This window comes from Tenrec ecaudatus, chromosome 17 (assembly GCF_050624435.1).
Source record: "Tenrec ecaudatus isolate mTenEca1 chromosome 17, mTenEca1.hap1, whole genome shotgun sequence".
NCBI classification, from domain to species: Eukaryota; Metazoa; Chordata; class Mammalia; order Afrosoricida; family Tenrecidae; genus Tenrec; species Tenrec ecaudatus.
The window spans coordinates 34,324,197-34,348,770 of NC_134546.1; the positions used below are offsets into that span (position 1 = coordinate 34,324,197).

The 24,574-nt window shown below is 36.7% G+C and overlaps 1 protein-coding gene across 1 annotated transcript in view; it reads left to right on the plus strand.

Annotated features, from left to right (window-relative positions):
* The window catches only part of EML4 (EMAP like 4), a 173,308-nt gene that overhangs the window by 76,783 nt on the left and 71,951 nt on the right, over positions 1–24,574 (plus strand). The window contains 4 exon segments of the mRNA XM_075535194.1: positions 10,335–10,455; positions 16,855–17,028; positions 21,873–21,898; positions 22,092–22,124. Of these exon segments, the coding sequence (XP_075391309.1) occupies positions 10,335–10,455; positions 16,855–17,028; positions 21,873–21,898; positions 22,092–22,124 (354 nt within the window).

Here is a 24,574-nt window from a genome sequence, read left to right on the forward strand (position 1 = left end):
TGGGATTATTTAATTTATGGATAATAGTTGTAGCCATTGAAAGAGGCTGTAAAATTTTAAGGAAACTTGATTGTACCATTGTGAACGCCAACATTTATGCTTTTATATAGAGGTAAAATAAAGTAAAAATAAACACCACTGAGTTTGGAATTTATCTTATATATGGGACTTGAGAATCTGTTAGAAAACTGATTGAAATCTCTAGCTAATGATGTCGTACTGTTGCTTGTTTGTGTTTTGAGGACCAATTTTGAGATCTTAAGAGATGGGTAATATTCCCTAGAAACTTGCCTTTTATACTAGGTTGTTTTTCAAGTACTTATTTTTTCCTTTGTCTCTAATGATGGCGCCGTGGTGGTGTAGTGGTTAAGCATTGGGCTGTGATCCACATGGTCGACAGTTCAAAACCACCACCAGGTCTCTTGAGAGCTTTCTACTCCCCATAAATAGTTAAAGTCTGAGAACCCCACAGGGGGTCACTATGAGTCAGCGTTGACTCTGGTAGTGAGTGTGCAGCTCTAAAGTGGGTCTTAGTTTTGTTTATGGCACGTTAGCACAAACTCTTACCAATAATCTTATCAAAGAGATACTGTAATTTCCTTTTAGTGGATTACAGGATCTTGCTCTATAAGTTAATTATCACAGTTAATGTGGATTCGACCTGAAATAGTGTTCACTTGTGATTATTCTTTGGATCATGTGTACCCGTTAGGCTTAATTTCCATCATTAAAGTGAATTGATGTGAAGATTAGTTATATAATTATCTGGGAAGATTAGTATTTTACAAACGACCTTAGTCTATTGCTGAGAATTAATTACTGTATTTCCCATTGATTCCGTACTGCCATCACGTCAGTTCCAACTGCTAGTGACCAAATGACTTAATATAACTGCCCCATGTGAATGTTCAAACCTATAATTCTTTATGAGAGCAGATAGCCTCATTTTTCTCCCTTGGAGCAGCTGGTGTGTTCAAACCATCAACCTTGTGGTTAGCAGCCTAACCTGTAGCCTACTAAGCCACCAGAGCTTCTTGTATTTCCCATTTAAGAGGAGAAGAAACACTGCCTGTCCAGAGAAATATCTTAAAGTTTCATTAATTTTATTTGCAACTTTATCTTAGAGGCTTTATTTTAATCTATAGAGAGTAATTGGAAAGGATTTTAAATGATTTACAATGCTGGCCTTTGTGTATGGGCTAAAATAGGTTGTGTCATTTTTTACATTAAATGGATTAAGTGTTAATGGTGTTAATATTGGGGATAAGTATTTCAAGCTAAATATTTTCAAGTAAATAATTCTTTTATAAAACAGTTTTAAAAACTTCTTTAGGGAAGTTTTTTCCTTCAATGAATAAGTAAAGTTTCAGATACTTTGTACAATTTTATCTGATCAGTGAAGTTACGAGTCTCTTATGAAATTAGAATTTGTGGTGTTTACCTTCAGATAAATGAATGACAGGACAATAGCCCCTATCTTCTTAAGGAGATAGGATTTTTACTTAGAGGTTGAACTAAGCCTTTGTGAATAAATAGGTTGGGCCAGCTTCCTTACCAATGATGATAGCTATTAAGTAGTTTTCTGAGATGGTGCTGCTAGGGGGATATGACTTTTCTTTAGGTTTGGGTAAAACTAAATATTAATGATCTGTGTGCTAATAGCTTAATGACATCTTACTATGTCACTTCTTAGATCTATTGCTGTTTAATAAATGCCTAAATCAGAAGTACACCTTGTCATTTCAGTATTTTTAGTTCTAGATGGTTTATTTTCTCCAGTGTGCCAACAGTATTAAAAGCCAAAGCCCCATTTGTTTCTTGAGTATAACATGCCAGATTATTTAGCTGAGGGAGAAAGTTTTCCCCGTAGTTTTTAAGGGCCTTTACATTTCTCATATACCATCTCTTCTGTTAGGAATTCTTTCATTTTGATGACATATGCTCATGATATATGCACTTGTTGCAACTGAATCTCTGCCAAAGGAGGTGGGGGTGCCGGTGGCAGGGTGGGTGGTGGGGGTAAGGATTACCTGCACTCTGGAGCACAAGGGAAGGCCCAGAGAACACTTTAGCATTTGACACTGCCAGGAAGACAGATTAAGTCGCAGCTGGTGCCTGGGAAACCCATTAAGACCTCTTGGGGAGACAAAATGAATGTGCTTTGAAAATAGCCCAGTGGCATTATGTGAAGACAAGCTGTTAGTGCACAATGATATAAAAGTAAAGGAGTCAAATTCATCCGAAGGTCATTTGAACCGGTAAACTGCTAGTAAGTGAAAGGTCTCTAGCATTCTAGCTGCCACTTGAAAATTAGAGAGCCACCGGCTCTGGGCTCTCTCAAGTGGGAACGTTGAGGATGTCAGTTCCCTGAGAGAAACATGGAATCTGGGATGTTGTACAGGCACAGATTTGTGTCATTCGTCTCTTAACCCAAATGACATTTAAAAGAATGCAGGCATTATTTTAGCTGTGCTGTAAATGTTGATGAGTAAAATGCACTCATCAGGGTGGGAAGGTGGGAATTTCCTTGGTCAGGCCCTGAGGTTAAAATGACTTATAATTATAGTAATTGATAGGAAGAGTGTCTTATTATTTTGACTACAGCTCAAAGAAGCCTCTCTTTGTATATAGAAGTATATGGGTTGGTATTGCTTCAGACCAGGTAGTAATCACCATTTACAAAGTTCTATATAACCCCGACAGCCAAATGTACCTTTGGTCATTCATTCATATTCTCTCTCTCTCTCTCTCTCTCTCTCTCTCTCTCTCACACACACACACACACACACAACATGTATACTTTTAAATTTTTTGTGGTCAGGAGTTGAAGGGATTAAGGCTACATACTCCTGTGAGACAGACTGGAAGGACAAGATAAAGTTTGATGGAGTTTATGTATTCCTTAATCTTCTGAAAGAAACCTCAGCAAAGTAAAATACAGCAGAGTGACCAGGCATGTGAAAAATGGAAGAGATGTATTTATGTACAGCTGGAACCAAGACTGTTACACTCTTCTGCTGATCATGCTTTTGCCCATCTTTTCAGCCTGTAGAGGTTACCTCCTGAAAGTGATCTTGTTGTCTCTACCCAAAATTATGTAAAATGTGTATTTGTCTGTCTCTTAGGTATATATAGTATCTGTTGCTTCTGCTAGATTATAAACGACTTGAAGAAAGTACTATTAAAACATATAGTCAGCCTTGGGATGTCTCCCTAAATGATGCTAAGTGGAATACAGGAGAAAGAAGAAAGTCATAGAAATTTGAAGTTATGATAAAAGGAAACTACTACTTTTGAGATAGGAATTGAAATAGGTGCTGGAATAAGGATATTACAGATAGAGTAGAAAAATGATTTTGAATTTGAGCTTTGGAATGTGGTAGTTTTTCTAGTAGGTTATCTTGTGAATCTAGAGTGCAGGCATTTCCTGGGTTGTAAAATGAGCTCCAGAGTGTGTCTTCACATCACATATGTAGTTCATTCAGAACAGGTACCTTTGATTTTTATTTAACTGTACTTTAAAGACTTACAGTCTCAGAAACCCACAAGGGCATTTCTACTCTGTCCTATAGTGTCTCTGAGTTGGCATCAACTAGATGGCAGGGAGTTAGTGCAAGAAAGTTCCCTGGTGGAGCGTTGGACTAGACTTTAAGCTACTACCCACAGAGTCGTCAGGTTCAAACCCACCAGTTGCTCCCCAGGAAGAGAGCTGTCTGCTCTCTAAAGATGTACAGGCTCAGAAACCCTATAGAGGGTTGCTGTGAGTTGCAATGGGTCAGCGCAAGAAAAACTTGCAGCCTTTTCAATTATTTAAAAGCTGCATGTGCAACAAGTGAAGAGGATTTTGAGGAAGAAATTTATTGCAAGTAGGAGTTGGTGCAAGTCTTTCAAAGTGCACATTTATAGAAAATTTATTCTCTCCACTCTCCTTTACCAGATGCTCAGTACTAAGCATCATCTCAAATTAAACTTTAGGAGAGAATGACCATGAAAACATTCTTTGGGTCTCTTTTTGCTTTCTTATGTATCTGGGGCCCCTAAAGAGTGAGAAGACAGATACATCAATAATCATAAAGGTATATGACATTTGGCATAAAGGATAAATGGTTTTACGGAAGCACATAAAAATATAAACCTAACTCAAATGAAGATCGAAGATTTCTTATTCAGAAGTAATCTCAACTTTCATCTACCTTCATGATCCTACCTTACTAGTGCCAGTTCCCAAATTCTTACCTACATTGACATCTGCACTTCAGAATCATAGACTCGGTAGATTGCCCGCAGTATGTCCTTCCAACTTCATAATGTGGCGTACCCCGAATTGAACTTCCCATCTTTAAGTCGTGTACTCTTTTGAGCTTCCCCCTCCTTTCCATTCATGCTACCCAGTTCGTGCCCTTGCCATCTTCTGCCTAAAACTACTACTTTGAAATCTGCTCTTCACATAAATGTACATTGAACTAAGGCTTTTTTTCAGCTTAAACTCCTTTAGTGGTCCTGTTGCCTCTATAGATAGAATCTTCATGATCTAACTCCTACTAACTGCTTACCTGTACTGTATGGACTCTGCGTTCTTGTTTTATATTCTGGTCACTTTAACGAGTTTATTGTCCCCCTTCACCTTCCTCCACCACACACATGCTGCCAGCTTAGAAAGGATCCAGATATCACCTCCCTTCCACCTTATCTGTTACTAGGCTTTAAGAAAGACTTCATGCTGTATTTCTTTCAAGGCAACTTTTCTTGAGCTCTGTGGCCCTAATCATCCTTACAGAAGAATTGTTTGACCTCTCTTTCTTTGTATGCCCATGGAACTATGTCCATACGGTGCTGTACTTACCACATGTCTTCATTGCCAATGTGGATCTCTTTCAGTGTTTTAAACTGCTCGATGTCAGTGGTTGTAGACACCACCGTGGGAGCATAATAGCCCCTGAGTAAATATTTGATGAGTGAGTGGATGATATTAGCCTAGGCAAGTTGGTAACTAATGTGTGCTAGAGAGAGGGATCATCAGGGGTACAAGGACAAGAAGTAAAAATTACTTATTTAGTAAGACATTTTGCACATGGATGTCTTTACTTAAGACTTTATTTTTTAATCAAAAAGTCAGTGGAGAGTAATGGACAGATTTACAATAATTCATTGATTTTCATGATACCATCTCTGGAATTGTAGTGTATTTTTCAATTGATGGTGTATTACAGCTGTAATAGGCAGTACTTTTGCTTTCTTATGGAGCTTATGGTACATATTATAATCGATGACATAAAACACATAGCATGCTTTAGAATGATTCTGGCATACTCTAGAGGATGGCCTCAAGCAGAATAATATTGTGAGCCAGGAGAATAGAGCTGCTGAACGTAATCCAAAAGAAAAATGAGAGGCAGTGGTGGTGGAGATGCAGTCATGTAGTGAGCCATTCAGTACTGATTAGATAGGTGTTTTCTGTGTTGCAGTCATGGTGCTAAGCAGACAAGAATATATGGTGCCAAACATATAAGAATAATAAAATAAGCAAGATATGTGACCCCCGTAGAGTTACACTGCCATCTATTTGATGCTGGCTCATAAGGCTCCCGTAGAGATAAGGGTTGAAATAAAGAGAATACTGAGAGAGTAAAGCAGGAGAGGCTCTTTAGATAAGGTGATTATAAAAACTTTCTTTGAGAAAGTAATATTGAGCTGAAACTTATGTGATGGAGATGAACATTCCAGATGCTGAATTCCAAACAAGAGCAAGTGCAAGATGGACAGAGAAGAAACTAATCTAAGAGTTAAGGTTATTTGAGGCTGCTGTCTCCCCCCCCCCCACTCCCACCCTCCCAAAAGTAGAAGAATCTTGACTCTTACCTCTAACCAGATACAAAAGTTAACTCAAAATGGAGCATAGATCTCTATGTAAGTACTAACCCTGTACAATTTCTATAAGAAAACATAGACAATCGGTGACCTTTGGTTTGGCAAATACTAATTAAAGCCACAATATGATGGTTCAAAGGGTTCTGGTGGCTGAGGGGGTTGCATGTTGGGCTGCTGACCACAAGGTGGGCAGTTTCCAGCTACCAGCAGAGCAGCTTTCCACTGCGCTTAAGATGCACAGTGTCAGAAACCCACAGGGGAATTCTATGAGGACCTATCAGACTGCTACTGTGAGTCAAAATCAGTTCAGTGGCCGTGAATTTTTGGTTGTTTTTTAAAAGCACACCCACCAGCATATCTAAAATTAAGAGGGTCCATTCTTTTTATTTGCAAGTATGTGGAGGAACCGATGGAAATGTAGAATAGTACAACCATGTTGGAAAAAAATTGGTCAGTTTCTGAAAAAGTTTGTTTTTACTATTGTTTGGAGAATGTTATCTAACACAGATGGCTTAGAAGATAATGCATCTAACTTTCCCCACAAATAAGTTATAAGCCAGTTGTTCTGAGTCCTTTTTCTTAACCAGCTACACCCCCACATCCTACAGGCTCTTCTTCCTGTCCTGAATGCATCTCCACCTCACTGTTTTACATTGACATAATTCACCTTCATCCAGAACCTGGCCTTGTCCCTCCTATCCATCTTGTCACAGTTCTTCGGAGACAGATCTGATCATGTTTGCTTCTTTACAGGCTGATGACATAGTGGGATTGCACACTGGGCTGCTAACTGCAAGGTTAGCAGTTCAAACCTACCAGCCACTCTGAGGGAGAAAGATAAAAGCTTTCTGGTCCCATAAAAAGTAAAGTCTCAGAACCCTAAAGAGGGCAATTCTACTTTGTCCCGTATGGTTGCTGTGTGTCAGCATTAACTCTTGACAGTGAGTTTTGTTTGAGTTGGTACAACATTAAGATAGCAAAAATTTGGTTCAACTTTCTAACTTTACTGTATTGTTGTTAAATTATTGATAAGTAAAAGCTGACTAAAACTAAAAAGTTAATCAGCCATCTTTATAACGACTCAATGACTATAGAATTCCTTCTCATTTTCTCAGTCCAAGTCCATCTGATGTAACTCACTTTTACAACATTGTCATAGACATATCTTGTCTGCTGACTTCTGAGCCAGCAATCTACATTTTCCATTCAAATCTCAACTTCTGCACCTGCCCACAGAGTGGCAAACAGTGGTGCCTGGCTCACAGATGGCTACAGACCAACTCGATTTAATTGCGTGCTACTTTCTCAGGTTTGCCAGTAACCCAACCTCCGACAGAAGATTCCTGAAAGGAGTCCTCGTACCTCTTTCAAATTTCTTTTCCAGGGCTTCAACCCACATATCTCTTTCTGTTCTAATGATAATTTCTGTTCAACCAAAATTTAAAATTTGCATCTCTTTTACTGTCACTTCATCAGCCATGATTGAATTGGTTCGAAGCTCTGTCTGGAAAACGGCTCTAGACAGAAGAGGAACGATTTGGGGCTGGGGTTAGTGTAAATATTTTGGAGAAAGAAGCTCAGAGGCACAATTAAAGCAATAAAAAGAAAAATGAGAAAGATGTAAAAACAATCTGATAAAATTGTAAAGCTGGCTAAGTTTAAGGAGTTTTTAGGCATGACCCAAGAAACATAGTGGAATTGAATCTTGTAATTAAGATTTGAAAGTGAATTGGAAATAGTAATTACCATGATAGATGACTGCGTGTAGAACTAAATGACATTGAAGAATGAACAATAATTTGAGTTTCCTTAATTTTCTATTTTAATCCAAATAGATAAGGAAGTACAATTTTATAGCTATCTCCAAAACCTGGTGAGATAGGTCTCGGCACTGGAATATAGTAGTAGGAAGAATTTATCTTGTTAAAAGAAAAAGACTCTTTGTTTGCAGTTTATATTGTGATGTGTGGTAGCTATGCACAAGGTTAGTGGTTCAAAATCACTAGCTGGTCCTTAGGAAAAATCTGAGGCTATTAGTATATATAGAGAGCTCACAGTATCAAAGACAAAAGACAACTCATCTAGATGGGGCTGGTATTGGAATTAAAAAATTCATATGCACATATCCATTTCTCTTAGTTGCTTCATTCTGTATTAGTGCCCCTAGCCAGAATAACTGGATGGCTTGAATCACATATTCTCAAAGGAAAGGACTTAATTACTCTTAATTTGACTTCAAGGTTCACAGGTAGCATCAGATTCAGTGATAAGGGATGGAAAACCTTCACCCTAAAATCAAAAATGAGAATGATACACACCAAATTGAAAACTTTTGCACATCAAAGGATATCAAGAGAATGAAAAGACAGTTTCCAAAATAGAGGATATTTACAAATCACATCTTATAGAAATTTAATATCCAGGCTATATAAAGAAGGTAGAAGTCAACAACTACCCAAATCAAACCAGGCATAGTACTTAAATAGACCTTTCCCCCTAGAGATATACAAACGGCCAGTCATCACAGTGTGTTCAGTGTCCTTGGCTAGTCATTGACCAGTTGCCGTTGTCAACTCCAGCTGCACAGCCCCATGTGTATAAGAACACAGAGTAGAAGCTCTGAGTGGATTGCCAGACATTTTTCTTCTGAGGACTCAAGCTTACGAGCTTTTGGTCAGTAGTAAAGTATGCAAACGTTTTATACCATCTAGGCGACTCCCATTGGTTATTATAAAAAGACACATCAAAAACACAGCGAGATACTGGGATGAGTGTAATTAAAAACAAACCCCCAAAATACAGTCTCCCAACTTCCCCAACACAACAGAAAACAACAAGAATGTGGATCATTTGGAACACGTGTCGATTGTTGATGGGAATGTAGAATGGTGTGCGACTGTGCAGTGCAGTTTGGTGGTTCTGCAAAAAGTTCCGTACAGAACTACCCAACGACCCAGCAGCAGTTCCACTCATGGGCCTGTACGCACAATAACTGAAAGCAGGCGTTCTACAGAAATATGGACGGATGTCTTTTTAAAGAAACTGTGCTAGTATACAGACCTATGTTCACTCTTTTATTTGTAATTTTTTATTGTGACTTGGTTGGACATTTACTGAGCAGATCCTGTTTTACATTCTATAATTTGTATACATTTTGCTTCATCACATTTACATCTTATTTGCAATCCCCTCAACATTGTTTATCCCACCTTTCTGCGCTTCCTATTTCCATCCCTCCTCCTTCCCTAGCACTTCAGAACTTTGTCCGTGGGTAAATGCTGCCCTTTGGGTCTGAAATGGTTGGTTATCCTAAGGTATGCGTACCTCATTACTTACTACTGTTTCTCTTGTAGACCTATTGTTTGTCTGAAAACTGGGCCACAGGTGAGATCAGTTCTAGACCCGAGGGGCTAGACTTGGAGCTTCCCTCTGAGTCTCATCAGAGTATGATTCCGAACTGTTTTGCCAACTGATATTGGTGTCCTCCAAGACTACTAGTGGCCCTGGGCCCTCCAGACCTACTATCTCATTCCCTCAAAATGTTTGGCCATACCTGAGAAGTTTCCACAGCTTTGCCCCTTGTATGTTCGACCTCATTCATAGATGCATGGTTAGCATTTAAAAATATATAATGCATTTTCATTTAGTATATTCACAATGTTATACAAACTTTGATTAAAACTATTCACTTCCTTTCTTGTGAGGGATGCTCTGTGAATTATCACGTGTGATTATGATACAAAGGGTCCCCAAATATTGATTATAAAATTCAATTAATACTACCATATTTGGACTACTCTAGAGCCAAAAGTGTAGTTAGTCCTTTTATATTTAAAAAGTTGGTTATTTTATTTTTTTAACTAGCTGGCTTTTTATGAAGAGAAGTAAAGAAACAAGATTGTTAAAACCAAAAGTTAGATTTTCCTTATGCATGTGAAAATGTAAAAATACTCACTATACCCAAATCTTTAAATAAATTTTACCTTTAGTACATATGACTGTATTGTGACTTGGGGTCTTAATGACACATCAATACACCATTGCTCATCTAATAGAACTCTTCTATATAAGTTAAGATTTCAGACTATACAGTTATACTTTATTTTTATGTGATAACTTTCTAGGATATAACATTCATGGTTTCAACAGTATCAAGCTATTTCAGAAGATCCATGATGCAGGGGCTGTGGTTTACTTGAGAATTTGAGATCTTATGCACTGAAGCTCAATAATGTGTGGAGGACAAGCTGTGTGGTTAGAAAATTAGGTTGCTGCAATTTAATGACTCGGAGAAGTTTACTGAAGTTTGGTTTTAATAAGATCAAATCTTGAGGTGATATTGTATGTGCACACCACAGTGGCCAACTCTTAATAATCCTAAACACTAATTTCACAATGACAGTTTTGGACAAATATTTTTGAAATTTGATATGGAGGATTTTTTCCCCCCCTTTAACCATCTTTAGGCCTTCGAGAAGGTATGTCTATGTCCTGTATAACCAATGGCAGTGGTGGAAACAGAAAACCAAGTCACATCAACTCTGTCTCAATCGCAAGTAAAGAAACATTTTCATCTGCTGCTAAAAGGTACCTATTTTGGTGAGATTTAACAAAAGCTTAATTGCAAAATTGTATACATTAATGAATCAGTCTACTTTTGGAAAGAATATGAAATACAGCTACATGGAATCCAAATTAATCTGACCTTTGAGTTAAAAAAGAAATCTAACTGGAATATTCAACCTAAATTCTTTTCATTTGTATTCGTTGTCTTTTATCAGGAAGTGTGAGGAAGCTCTTGGTTCTGACTGAAAAAAGGAAAGTTAATTCATTTCTTGGTTTTGTTTCATTTTTTTCTTTTTAATGATCATTTACTGATGAACTGTAAGCCTAATATTTAATGAAATTATATAAATGAATTTTCAATCCCACATAGTATATTTAATATTGTATTTTAACCCTTTTATGACTAATAATTTTCTGTGGTGACTATTTGGTTGATATTATGTGTATTCAGTAATGGAGAGTGTGCTGATTCCTGGAACATTTTCGAACCTTTGTTAGATAATACAGATTTTGGTACATATTATATGGGACACAGATGTCCCTCTGGACTTTGCACCACCTTCTAGGTCCCTTGACAGGTACAGACAATTTAGTGCAATATTTGTACACAGATGGAATATCCAGGAAAAAGGCACCTTCTAAATCATATACCCCAAAACACATCAAATCCATTGAGTCAGTTCTGACTCTTACATACCCCATATAAAATTCCCAAGAGTTTTGGAAATGTTGATGCCAACAATTGAATAATGAATTATCATAAGATTTGTAAGATCCCCCTCCAATAAAATGATTAATTTAAAAAATAGTTGTACTAATAAAAACAAACATCTGTTGCATGCCATAAAACCCCTAGAACAACAGATTCCCAAGAGTGTGAGTCTTTGGAAACAGACAGTCTCATTTCCACATGCAGAGTAGCTATTGGGTCTGAACGACAGACCTTGTAGTTAGCAACGCAAAGGTGCCACCATGGCTCCTTTCAGAACATACTAAACCCACTGCCATCCAGCTGGTTCGGATTCATAGCAGCCCTTTAGGACAGGCTAGAACTGCGCCCCCACTCCCACCCACCGTCCGTTTCCGAGACTGTAAATCTTTACAGAAGCAGAACGCCTTTTTTTTCTCCCTTAGGTGGCTGGTGGTTTTGAATGGCCGACCTTGCAGTTAGTTAACAACTCAGTCTGTAACCATTACACCGTCAGGGCTGCCTTGCACACAGGGGCTTGAAGTAAACTTACATGGTATATTGTTATTAGGTGTAGTTGAGTACACTGACTTATAGTCACTCACAGCTACAGCGAAACTAAACATCTAGTCCTGCACGATCCTCTTAGTTGTTGTTATGCTTTAGCCCGTTGTTACAGTCAGTCAACCCACCTCAAAGAGGGTCTTCAGCTTTTTTATTGATCTTCTACTTCATCAAACATGATGGATTGTTCCAGGGACTGACACCTCCTGATAATGTGTCCAAAGTACATGAGACAGCAATCTCTCCACCCTTGCTTCTAAAGAGCAACCTGGCAGTACTTCCCTTCAAGAGAGCTTTGTTCTTGTGGAAGCCCGTGGGACTCTTTCAGTATTCTTCACTCGCACCCTCATTTGATGCATCGAATTCTCTATAGCTTTCTTTCTGGTCAGTTTTCCCATGCCTCTTACCAAACTCATTGTCAATTCTGACTCATAGCGACCCTACAGAACAAAATGGGCCTGCCCCTTTGGATTTCTCAGGCAGGAAACCTCATCTTTGTCCTCATGGATTCAAACCACTGACCTTGCAATTAGCAGCCCAATGTGTGGCCCACTATCAACAGAGCTCCTTTCACATGCACACGAGTCCATTGAAAATACCGTGACTTGGATCAAGCACACCTTTGTCTTCAATGTGATACATTCTCTTTTTCATACCCTACAAAGGCCTTGTGCAGCACATTTGCCCGATGCAACACATTGTGTGGTTTCCTGACTGCTGCCTACATGAGCACTGATTGTAGATTCCAGCAAAATGAAATCCTTGACAACTTTGGACTTGTCTTCAATTATAATTTTGTCTATTGATCCAGTTGTGAGGATTTGCGTTTTCCTTACATTGAGTTGTAATCCACATTAAAGGCTGCAACCGTTGTCTTCATTCATCAGCAAGTTCTTCAAGTTCTCATCCCTTTTCAGCAGTCAAGGCTGGATCACTGGCATTTTGCAGGTTGTTAATAAATCTCTCTAGAGTTTTGATGCCACATTCTTATTCATGTAGCCCAGCTTCTCAACTCAGCATATAGATTGAATAAGTGAAACGAAGGGATATACTTCTGACACACACTTTCTGATTTCAAATTTTGCAGCATTTCCTTATTCTGTCTGAATGACTGCCCTTTGGTTCATGTACAAGTTCCACAGAAGCACAAAAAAGTGTTTTGAAATTTTCATTTTGTGCAGTGTTATCCATGGTTTGTTACTATCCATACCGCCAAATGCCTTTGCATGGTTAATAAACTTAAGTGAAGACCTTTCTGATGGTCTTTTCTTTCAGTCAAGACCCCTGTTGGTTTAGTGCTGCAATTGCTTTTAGATTAGAGTCAGAAAAATTTCTCTTGCAGGTCATGTGAATAATATTTTTGATAATTTCTGTATTCTGTATAACCTTTCTTCGGAATGGTCAAAAATATAGGTCAATTCCAGTCATTTGGGCAGCTCTCTTCCAGTTTGCTTTCAGCAGATGAGGGGATGCCTGTTGAAACATTTCCGTTGGTATTCCAACAACTTCTGAAGCCCTGTTTTCTTCACTCCCTTCAGTATCGTAGGTTTTTATTCATAAGCTACCTGTAGCAATGGTTGAATGTCAACCAGTTCTTTCTAGTGCAGTGACGGTGCATTTCTTTCATCTTCTCTTGATGATCCTTCCATCACTTGATATTTTACCCATAAATATCAAAATAAACCAAACCTACCACAATGGAGGTGATTACAATTCATAGCGACCGTACAGGGTAGAGCAGAGTTATTCCCTAGAGCAGCGGTTCTCGGCCTGTGGGTGTGACCCTAATGGCCCTTTCACAGGGGTCGCCTGATTCATCACAGCAGCAAAATGACAGTGATGAACTAGCAACGACAATCATTTTGTGGTTGGAGGCCTCACCACAACCTTAGGAACTGTATGAAAGGGTCACGGCATTAGAAAGGTTGATAACCACTTTCTAGACTTTCCAAGACCTTATATTTTTATAGAAACAGAAAGCCGCATATTTCTCCCGTGGAGCAGCTAGTGGGGTCCAACTATTTACTTGACTTTTAGCAGCCCAACTTGTAACCCACAATGCCACCATCACAACTCGGGGCGTGCATTTTTCTTTCATTTTTTAAGTATAAGATATGCTTAGCATTTTCTTTCCTTTTGACTTTCTACTGCAAGTCTTTGCAGATTTCATTGTAATCCTTTGCCTTTTCTAGCTTTCTTTTGAAGTCATATCTATCAGCAAAAAGTACCAGATGGGAACAAAGTTTTTAAAACTCACACCTCTAGAATCGCGGTCATACGTTACCTCATAGAGTACAACCACCTCATCAACTCATACAACACCTCCTAGAAACAGTAACTGCAGCACAGACCTAGTTCTATTACTTCACACAGTTGTGCAGGTCCCGTCTTCGTGGCCTCATACTGTCAGTGGAGAAGCAGTTGTCTGATAAACCCCATGGAGGAAAATTCAGGTGGGCATGGCATGTCCTGCAGTTCATGAGAAGATTAAAATGGAAAATAGAATTGCTTTTTTATAACATTTATAGAGATTAATGGGAGATAAGATAATATTATAATGTTTTTATTCTTTAGGAGTTATAAAATCAAAGCATAACTGAAAACTTTATAGTATAGTATTAAGCTTATGTTTTATATTAGGAGCCCTGGTGGTATAGAGTTAACATGTTGGGCTACTAACTGCAGGGTTGGCAGTTCGAAACCACCAGCCACTCTGAGGGAGGAAGATGTGCTGCTCTACTCCCATAAAGAATTACAGTCTCTCTCATAAGCTCACCGAGGCAGTTCTACCACACTCTGTAATCGAGTTGCTAAGAGTTGGCATTAACTCGATATCAGTGAGTTGCAAATATTTGTATTTGGGTATAGTGTGCAGGAAGACAGTTGAAATATTGTAATCTAAAAGTTTCATAAATTTCATACTATATTCTCTGCTCTTCTTATGAAATACTTGGTCTTTTGCACTGGGGGTGTAGTGGTTAGGCTCTGGGCTGCTAACTGTAAGGTCAGCTATTTGAAACTGTGGAGAGCTGTAGTCTCAGAAACTCACGGGGGCAGTTCTACTCTCTATAGGATGACTGTGAGTAGGAATTCACTCGATCCAGTGAGCTTAATTTGTGTTTTATTGTTTGATTAAAACTGTTAATAGAATTTCCCCTTGTTGTGTAATTCCTAGGCGATCATTCCATAAAGAGCTTAGATACCTTATAGGAAGTCAACTACATAATCTTACAATTGTTTTCTTCAAACAATGAAGAAAAACCTTAAGTAATAAAAAAATATCTAATGGTGCTGGATTATAACTATATATTATAGATATTATACCTATCTGTTGGAAAAGTTACTGCAGTAAACAAATGCCTGCGACTGAACTATATTCTTCAATTTGATTTTAAGTGTTTAATCAACAGTTGGCTACAGGAATGGTGAAGAAATGATAAGATCTTTAAATTTTCTAAAAATCTGTTCCAGAATTTAATTGTTGAAGTCATTGTCATTGAATTTTAATATACCCCTTTTTGTTTTACCCCATAATGGTCAAGATCCAGTCCGTTTTAATGATCAGTATTATACACAATCTGAGACTGGCACACAAGATCAAGTAAATGATGTAGATACTATTCTCTGCTCTTAAAATAATCCCAGGAAAAAAAATCCCTTTTGATTATACTGTGGTCACATGAGACCTAGTGGTCTATGAATTCTAGATGATTGGAATGCCGGTAAGAAAAACTAACTTCAATGGCTTTTTTTTGCAGTTTGTTTGTTTTTAACTTTGGAGTTAATCTCATTTTGAAGATACAATTATATTCTTATGCTTTGAATTAACTTGAGTCTGAAATAATCTAGGACCAGTGTGAATTTATAAGATGTGAGAACCAAAACAGATGAAGAAATATCACACTCAAACTTATAGCATTTTAGCCATTATAATGACATGGGCTCTGGCATAGGAACAGCTGTGAGAATGGCAGGGACTGTGCAGTGATTTCTTCTGTTATGAACAGGGTCACTATAGGTCGGAGCACCTGACAACAACAACAACGAAATGGTTACATTGTAATTAACCATGGGTGTTTATTAAAATTGTTCTGAACACACATCCTTATATATAAAGAATTTCATAATCATGTTTATAAATGCTCTTTGAATGAAGTATAAACAATTGTTATTTTTCTACATTTCGGTGCTAGAATTTAATTGGCCCTATCTGCTTTGTAATATTGTCAGGATTACTTGTATGGTAGCGATGTTTAGCCAGCATGATTAGGAATGGCTGGTAACTTATTTTTTCAAGTGTCAAATTGTAAAATCATAAAAATTGATATCTTTAAACTTAGAATATAGTCTTGTCAGTTTAGTTTGTCAGTTAAAAAAGCCCTCAAGCCTCTACCCTTTTCTTTCTAAAATAGAATTTGATCAGATTCCTTGTTCAATGTCTTAGATTAAATACATTTATAAATCACTTTAAAATTATTTTTATTTTTTGTAACAGAAATTTAAGACTTGTAAAACAATGAGTTAGAAAATTACTTCTATTTTTTTCTCTCAACCTTTTATAATTAAGTTACCCATCCTAGATTTGATGACAATTTTTTTTAATTCACTTCTATGGATTTTTATTTGTATCTCTGTTTCATCTATTTCCCTTTTACTAAGCTAAGTTCCACAATTGCAGTTAATTACAATTGGACATGAACAGGGTTGAGGGCAAGGGTAGCTGACTTGGTAAGTCACCTGGCTGGAGTAAATGGCTACAAGAGAAATAGGAGACTTCACTAGAGACCAACCCACTAAATTTGAACATGTGATGGGCCTTAGTCAGTATGTTTTGCAGAGGAAATGGTAAAGTGTCACGAATCCTCTGGAAATTGTGGTCAATTAAGAGAGCTGCTATTTCCCACAATCTGCTAAGATGGCCATTTTTGTCTAAAGAGGTAGGTTTCATCACACATTTTCTTAAGAATTCTTAAAGCTTCTTCATGAAAATTTTAATATTTTCCAGAATTTCCAAAGAATTTATTTTTATTATTGAATGAAAACCATGTGAATTCTATGAGCTGTATTTCTTAAGGTTTTGAAGTCTATAGTAATCATTTTTCCATCATTGATTTGTGATTTTTACTTGCTTAAATATGTGTTGTTCCATGTTATACTTTATTTTGCAGCGGTACAGAAAAAAAGAAAGAAAAACCACAAGGAAAGAGAGAAAAAAGAGAGGAATCTCATTCTAATGATCAAAGTCCACAAATTCGAGCATCACCTTCTCCCCAGCCCTCCTCACAGCCTCTCCAAATACACAGACAAACTCAAGAAAGCAAGAATCCTACTCCCACCAAAAGGTTCTAACTGTCCTTGACTACAGAGCTCGAGAATGGTTGTGATGATGCCTACATTTTATGACTTGCAAAAATCTTAGCTCTCCATGAATTATGAGAGAGAAGCCGAGTGACTTTTAGTCTCCCTTTTTGTTGCTACGTTCTATTTGTTAGCACATTTGGAAATGAAGATTATCCTCAAAATTTCTTAGTTAAAACCTTAAGAAAATGAATAAATGTGCTATAAACTTAATCTGATGAAAGGCATGCCAATAAACCTACTCTAAAACCACAACAATATTTTCATAATACATAAAATTATAGATTATATTTTTAATGTTCATATAGTGGTAAATTTATAACCATGGATACAAAATTCCCATGTCTAATTACCTTCACCAGGTTTTGGCATCATTACAACCTTCAACTTGCAAGGGCTCTTACCAACAAATGGCTCTTCATTGCGGCTGCATCTCAATTTCAATTTTGGGTTTTGGGAGAATAAGTTCTTGCTTGAATAGAGAAATTATCTATTTCACCCAATCTTTTCTGTGCTAAAGGCTTGCTTGAGGGCTTTTCTCTGTGTCTTTAATAATTAATACTTGAAAGTTATGAGAAGGGGAGAAGGGAGAAACGTCTTAACTTTGTGTGGTTCGCAACTGAATCTAAACCTGCATGCGGGGAGTTCAAATGCTGTTGGGTTCAGTGGAGTAGCAACACCAGCAAGACTACATGTAGAAATATATGGAGAGAAATTTACTTTAAGGAAATAATTCACACAATTTTAGAGTTGGCAAGTCCAGAATCAGTAAAGCAGCAAGCTAGAGACCTGCTGGATCATAGGATTGCTCTTGGGCGGTTTCGACGCCTGTATAGGTCACGTGGCAGGCCAGACTTTTTATAGGCCAGGTGACAAGCGGCAAGGATTTAATATATATTTTGGAGGTAGATCATATCCCTAAGGAATCTACTTTCAGCTGATGATTTATCACATCTGATGACATGTAATATGATTACATTGTATTATGGAATAGCAGCCAGTTCAGCCTGTGCCCAAACAGTAGCCTGGCCAAGTTAACCACCAGAAATGCTATCTTGTGTTCACATACTTAGACCAATTTTATGAAATTTGACAGTTTTAGAAATGCTTATTTGACCTTTATAATCAGTTGTAGTTATAGGTATATTTGATCATATTTTGTAAATCTTAAGAAAAGATAAGTGATTCAAGAAATGGCCAAGAGTTTGATAAAATCAATGACAGTAACCCTTAAAAGATTTAGAAGATCTTTTTATTGACCCCTGATGGAAATTCAGGAAACAAAACACTTTTCACTTGATTAATGCATGTTTAACCTTTATAAAATCCTTTGTCTATGTGTCTCACACAGATACTTTAACTCTCTAAATCATTTGTAATTCTTCTGCCTGGTCTCATTCGGAAGTTTTTGGTTTTTTTAGTGTACTAATGTGACACAAAAATGTTGTGTGGGTAAAAGGTTGTATTTTATAATAATCTTAAGTTTCTGAGTTGACCAGCTATCGTCCTTGCCCCAGGGTCTTTTTTTCAGCTGGAAATGCGCTTGCTGTTGTAAATTGCTCTTTGGTTTACTATTGCATGAAGCACTACAGACTGGATGAGTTGTAGGGTAGTTAGCAATGCGGCCCAAAATGCAGACGAATGTGAGGACTAAAGATACTTTAGTCTTTACATTCCTATTTACTTCTGACGTGGGTACAATTATATCTAATGATATAGACACAAGTTTTACGTTTAACCCTACAATTAAAAATTAGAATTTATGCCATGTATAATAAAATGGAGGCCTAGTAATTCAATGGCTTTGATAAAGCAGTTTTCCTGTAACTAAAAATTATGAGAAATATCAATACCCAAAGATTAAACAATGATCAATCTGTTTTGCAAAACAAAAAGTGTATACATATTTTTACTATATAATACTTACCCTAGTGATTATTTTTAATAATAGTGAGAACTAGAAATCAGATTTTGTAATTTGGTAATTGCCTTGTTAAATGCCTTCACTCATCCAGGCAGGACCTTTCAACTAATTTTTTCTTCTCTTACATAACTTTAAGGAAATGTTAAGTGCTGCTTTTGTATTATATTTAGACTGTTCCATTAATATGTTGTTGCTATTCATAGAATTTTTCTCTGAGAAATTAAGGTTTCTTTTATCATACAATGACAGCCACCAGCTAAAAATCTTTAATTCATGAGAAAATTCAGAGGACATTTTAATTAAGTTCTTAAGGGTAGTTTTAGCATCACAATCATCAGAACACAAAAACCAGTTGCGTTTTTAGGTACTGGAATAGAATAACTAGAATAGGAAATTAAGAAAACAGTTCTGTTTATTGTAACATTTTAAAATGAAAATATCTAAAATAAACTTACCAAAGGATGTGAAAGGTTTGCACACTAAAAAGTATAAAACATTGCTGAGAGAACAAAGCAATAAACCAAACCCACTGCCATGGAGATGTTTCTGACTCATGGCAACCCCACAAGATAGAGTAGAATTATTCCTTAGGGTTTCTAAGGCTGTAAATCTTTACCAAAGTTAAATGCCTCATCTTTCTCCCATGAAGTAATTGATAGATTACAACTGGAAACCTTTTGGTTAGCACACTTAGGCTTAATCCACCACATCACCAAGGTTCCTAACAAAATTTTAAAAGGCTAAAATAAATGGAAAGATGTCCATGTTCATGATTTGGAAAACTTACTGTGTCAAGATGACTTAAGATGTCAATACTACCCAAAACAATCCATAAATTCCATGTAACCCCTATCAAAATTCCAACAGAATTCTAACCAAAAGAGAAAAGCCAAACCCTTAGGAGTTTCCATTCTCAGTAGACCCACATTAGCCAAAACAAACTTGAGAATTAATAGAATTGAAGAATCATACTTTCTATTTCAACATGACTACAAAGTCCCATTAGTACACGTGGGGGTGGTTCTGCCATAAAAGATAGAGCTGTTGACCAGTGGAATAGAATGGAGCCCGCCCGCACAATCGTTAAACTACAGGGCTCGTGGGTTTTCAATAGGGGGGGAGCAAACCGTGGAGTGAGGAAAGACTTGTCTCCTCAGTGAATAGGAGCGGGTGGGGTAGCAGGACCTTCATGTTTACAAGGATGCGAGCTTGGACTCCCAAAAATTAACTCAAAATGGATCCAGACGCCTACAGAGCTAAACTGCAAAACTCTCAGAAAGAAAACGTAGGGGTAAATCTTCCTGGCTTTGGATTTTTGGATTTGGCAATAGAGTTTTAGAACTCAGAAACAACAACCCAAAAAATTGATCGTCTTCAGCATTAAAACTTTTGTGCAGCAAAGGACATTATCAAGCAGACATAACATACAGAATGAGAGAAAGTTTTTGTAAATCATGTACTTAATAAGGATTAAACATTCAGGTTTATAAAGTACTCCTATAACAACAACAAAATCAAAAGACAACAGTTTTAAAAGGAGCAAAAGACTTATATGGGTATTTCTTCCCCCAACCCCCAAATATGTAAATGGCCAATATGTGAAAAATTACTCAAGGTCATTCATTAGTCATTAAGGAAAAGCAAGCCAAAACCAATAGATATTACTGCTTCACACTCACTAGGGTGGCTTTTATCCAACAATAAATCCCAAACCAGAAAATGACCACTGTTGAGAAATCGGAACACTCATGCTATTGCTAGTGGCAATGTAAACCAGTACAACCACTTTGGAAATTTGTTGATTTCTCAAAAACTGAAGCCTCAAATACTGAATGAGAGAGTAATCCCCCTCCTGGTTTTATGCAAACGCCCCCCCCCCAAATTGAAAGCTGAGACTAGACAAATAATAGTTGGCTTGTGTTCTACACCATTATTCACAGTAGGCAAAAAATGGAAGGATAAACTAAACAGTCTAGGCATACAGTAGAATACTGATACGCCATATAAAGAGATGAAGGTCTGATATATGCTATAAAATGGATTCATCTCGAAAAACAGTATGGTGAATTAACAAAGTCAAACCCAAAAGCACAAATACTTTTATTTCACTTCTATGAAATATCTACAGTAGACAAATTCATTGAAACAAAAAATAGATCACCAGTTACCAAGGTTGGAGTAAAGGGAACTAAAAACTTACCACTTTATATTAGGGCACAAAATTTTTATTTGGGGTGATTTAAACGTTTTAGAAGTAGAACTGAAGCTTATACTCCATTGCGAATGTATTTACTGCCACTAAGGAATACATTTGAAAATGATTAAAATAGCTAACTTTATTATACATATTCAACCACAATAATTCCTCCCCCTGCACTCCTTAACCCCCCTACCCCCCACAGTAATTTCTTAAAATCAGTTTCAAAGATAGTAAAACGCAGGCAAGTATGACAAGTACTCTGCATTCTCAGTTTTATCTGAAATTTAATCATTCTATGCTTATCTTTGCATGTATTATTACATGCCTGGTTTGGATCTTTTTGGAAAATATATTATAATCTATATATATTTTTTCTTTTTAGTATTCCAAGAAAATTGTATCTTCTAATGTTCTACTCAAATAATAAAGCTCAGTAACCCATGAGATGTGAGCATTATTCAAAAGATTTTTCTGTGCTTTTGCTGCTTAAATGATGTTGAGGATGTTTTAAAAATATTTTTTAAATAGTATATTCTTAGTTGAGAACAGCAGAGACTTTTCAAAAGTACTGATGCCTTGGGATTTTACTTAGAGCTGTCTGCGTGTATCCTAGGCAGTGAAGCTGTTGCAATTTCTTCTGCTGATTTTAATGTCAGCCAGATAAGATTATAAAATAATTGTATTGTTTGCATTTCTTTTTTTAGGCATAAAGATGTCATCATCAACCAAGGTAAATAAATCCTTTTTAAAATAATTTATGTTGTCTAGATCTATTTAATTTATGCTGATAATTTATATTATTGACTTATTTTACTTCAGTGGACTTTATTAGCTCATAGTAATCAAGGGGATGTGCATTACTATAGTTAATTATTTAAATGCCCAGTTATTATTGTAAGTTATATTATTTTTGTCTCAACCAGCAAAAATGTCAACCCGTGAAAAAAACAGCCAAGGTAAGAATAAGCTACGCAGTTGGTTGCCTTCTAAGTTAACTCCTTCCTGGATCTTTTATTTGGCTTTTCATTATTTATATACTGCCTGACTTTTCTCTTAATATAGGAAATGTCATGGTAATTTGAACTATTGAATTTGACTGTCTCAAAACATAACCTATTTTCTGTAAGATTGGGGGATTCATGATGGATAGTGAAAATGTTATATTGAAAGGGATTTTTCTTCCTTTGAAAAAAAATTTTGTTTAGAAAAGCCATTTAAGAGATTGTTAAATTTTAACTCAATTTCCTGTCTTGCCAACTTCATCGCAAATAATCACTCATTTCTTGGAGCTAAGACTAAAAAATGTATTTAGTCTAGCAAATCCATTTCCTCTTAAAATTTTCTTTTACATTAATGGTAACTTCGGCTACTTGCTGTTGTTGGCTTGTTCTGACCAAAAAAGGAGAACATACTTTATATGTATATGTATTTCATTTAATTAAAACATAGGTAAGTTTTACAGTCTTCTCAGATTGCCTGCAAATTTATTGCAGCCTGCTTTTCTAAATGAAAGCATGTCTTCTTTGTGCATGCTTTTCGCAGCTCGTGTCTGTATGTCGTGGTTATCTTTATTTTCTGCTGTTTTACGTTACTCAAGTGCAATGTGGTGAAAACCTTTGTTAGAAATTTCATCTTAATTTCTTTGGTGGTTTATTTCCTTTGGCCCTTACAATAGGAGAAATATTTCTTTATTCTCTTTGCTGGACTATTTTTAGCATAGAAATTGTAAGTAAAGGTGAGTTTAGCTGCTATTCTTCCTTAGTTAGACTTTCTCCCTTCATCAATGGAGACGTTAATTTTTTTTCTTAAGGAGACCGTTACATAATGGAAAGAAAAGTGAAGGCTACGCGTTTAGTATATGCTTCTGACTGCCTGATAGCCTAGTGACCCACGCCAAGTGACAAAGTCTCAGAGTAGTTTTCTAACCTGAGAATAAAAGCTACAACGCTTACTTCACTTGGTCCTTGAAAGATGAAATAGTAAATGTGAAAGTATCCAAAAAATAGAAAGCACTTTACCAGTGTAGTGTATCTATTAAAAGTGTTAGACTTTTTTATTTTAAATTAAGAGCTCAACTGTTATAAAATCCTTATAAAGTGAGTAAAAAAAGGCTACTTGCCTATCTCATGTTGTGGTCATTTCTTTATAAAGAAAGAAGTGCTCAGGATTGGTCTGTAAAATAAGTGAATGGTTGGTGTTGGTGACACAGTTTTGAAAATCCTTCAGGTAAACAAGTAGGTAAGTGTTTTAAAAGGAAGAGATTGTTTAACAGAAGCATCACTCGCCAGGTTTTACCAGTGACTGGGAAGAAGGAGCAAATGTAAAGCTGGAAATGACAGAAAAATAAATTTTGTTACAGGAGTTTTAACTTCAAATGATTACCCCCGAGGTTAGACTTTGAGAGCATTAAATATTGAAATATTGATTGCGTGAACATTTGTTTTGGAATCTATTGCTTATCCACTTGCATCAGCTCTACCAAGAATAGACTGGTCCTCATGGAGTCTATGTCCTGTGTTCTGGCGTGACTGAGATTGAGGCTGGCCCACGGTGGAAAAGCTTGGATGGGCTCTAGATGCTTAAGCCCATAGAAACAGGACTGACTCGTTGGTTAATTGTTGGAAGATGGGCTTGAGCAACTAGGTAATGAGCAAGTAGTGAAATAGGGAGCGTTTGGGGAGTGTGTCTGGAAAGAATGGGAGTTTGTTTTGGAGCAGGTTGCACCTGCATTGTCAGTAGAGTTGTATAGCACACAGATGGTATACATGTGCAAACTCACAGATTTTGGAGTTGGGACACTGGTTTCCTGATTTACTATGCAACCTTGAACAAGTTTTTTCTTACCTGTTATGAAGCTAATAGTGCTGGATTTCAAAAGATTGTGAAGATTAAAGGTAATACTATATTGTCTTAACATACTATCTAGTATATAGTACCAAATAAATTTTTGTTGTTAATATATTATTGGGCTGGCTATAAAACCCTGCAGTTACATGTGTTTAGAGATGAAAAGGAGGCCATTGTATAGATGTTATTCATATGATAAAATTTTAGATCTATTTTTCATATTTCATAAATATTTCGTATTTAGACATGCAATGTAAAATGAATACCCAAACATGAACAAATACATATGAAAATTTTATCTGAATAACATCTTATTCTTTAGATATTGATTATATATTTTCTGTCAATTGGAACAGCCTTTTTTAAATACAACTAATTTCTTTAAAACTCTTTTGCCATTGTCAACTTTGAGTTGTTCCAAGATGTCTGCTTTGACTTGGTGGGGGAAGGAAGCCTGCTAAGATTTGGTATATGTAGGTGAGGCGTAGCAAAGAAAGCTTTACTTGATAGGCTTGTGCCCTGAGGCATAGCACAGTAGGTGGAAAAGCTAGGGGACTGC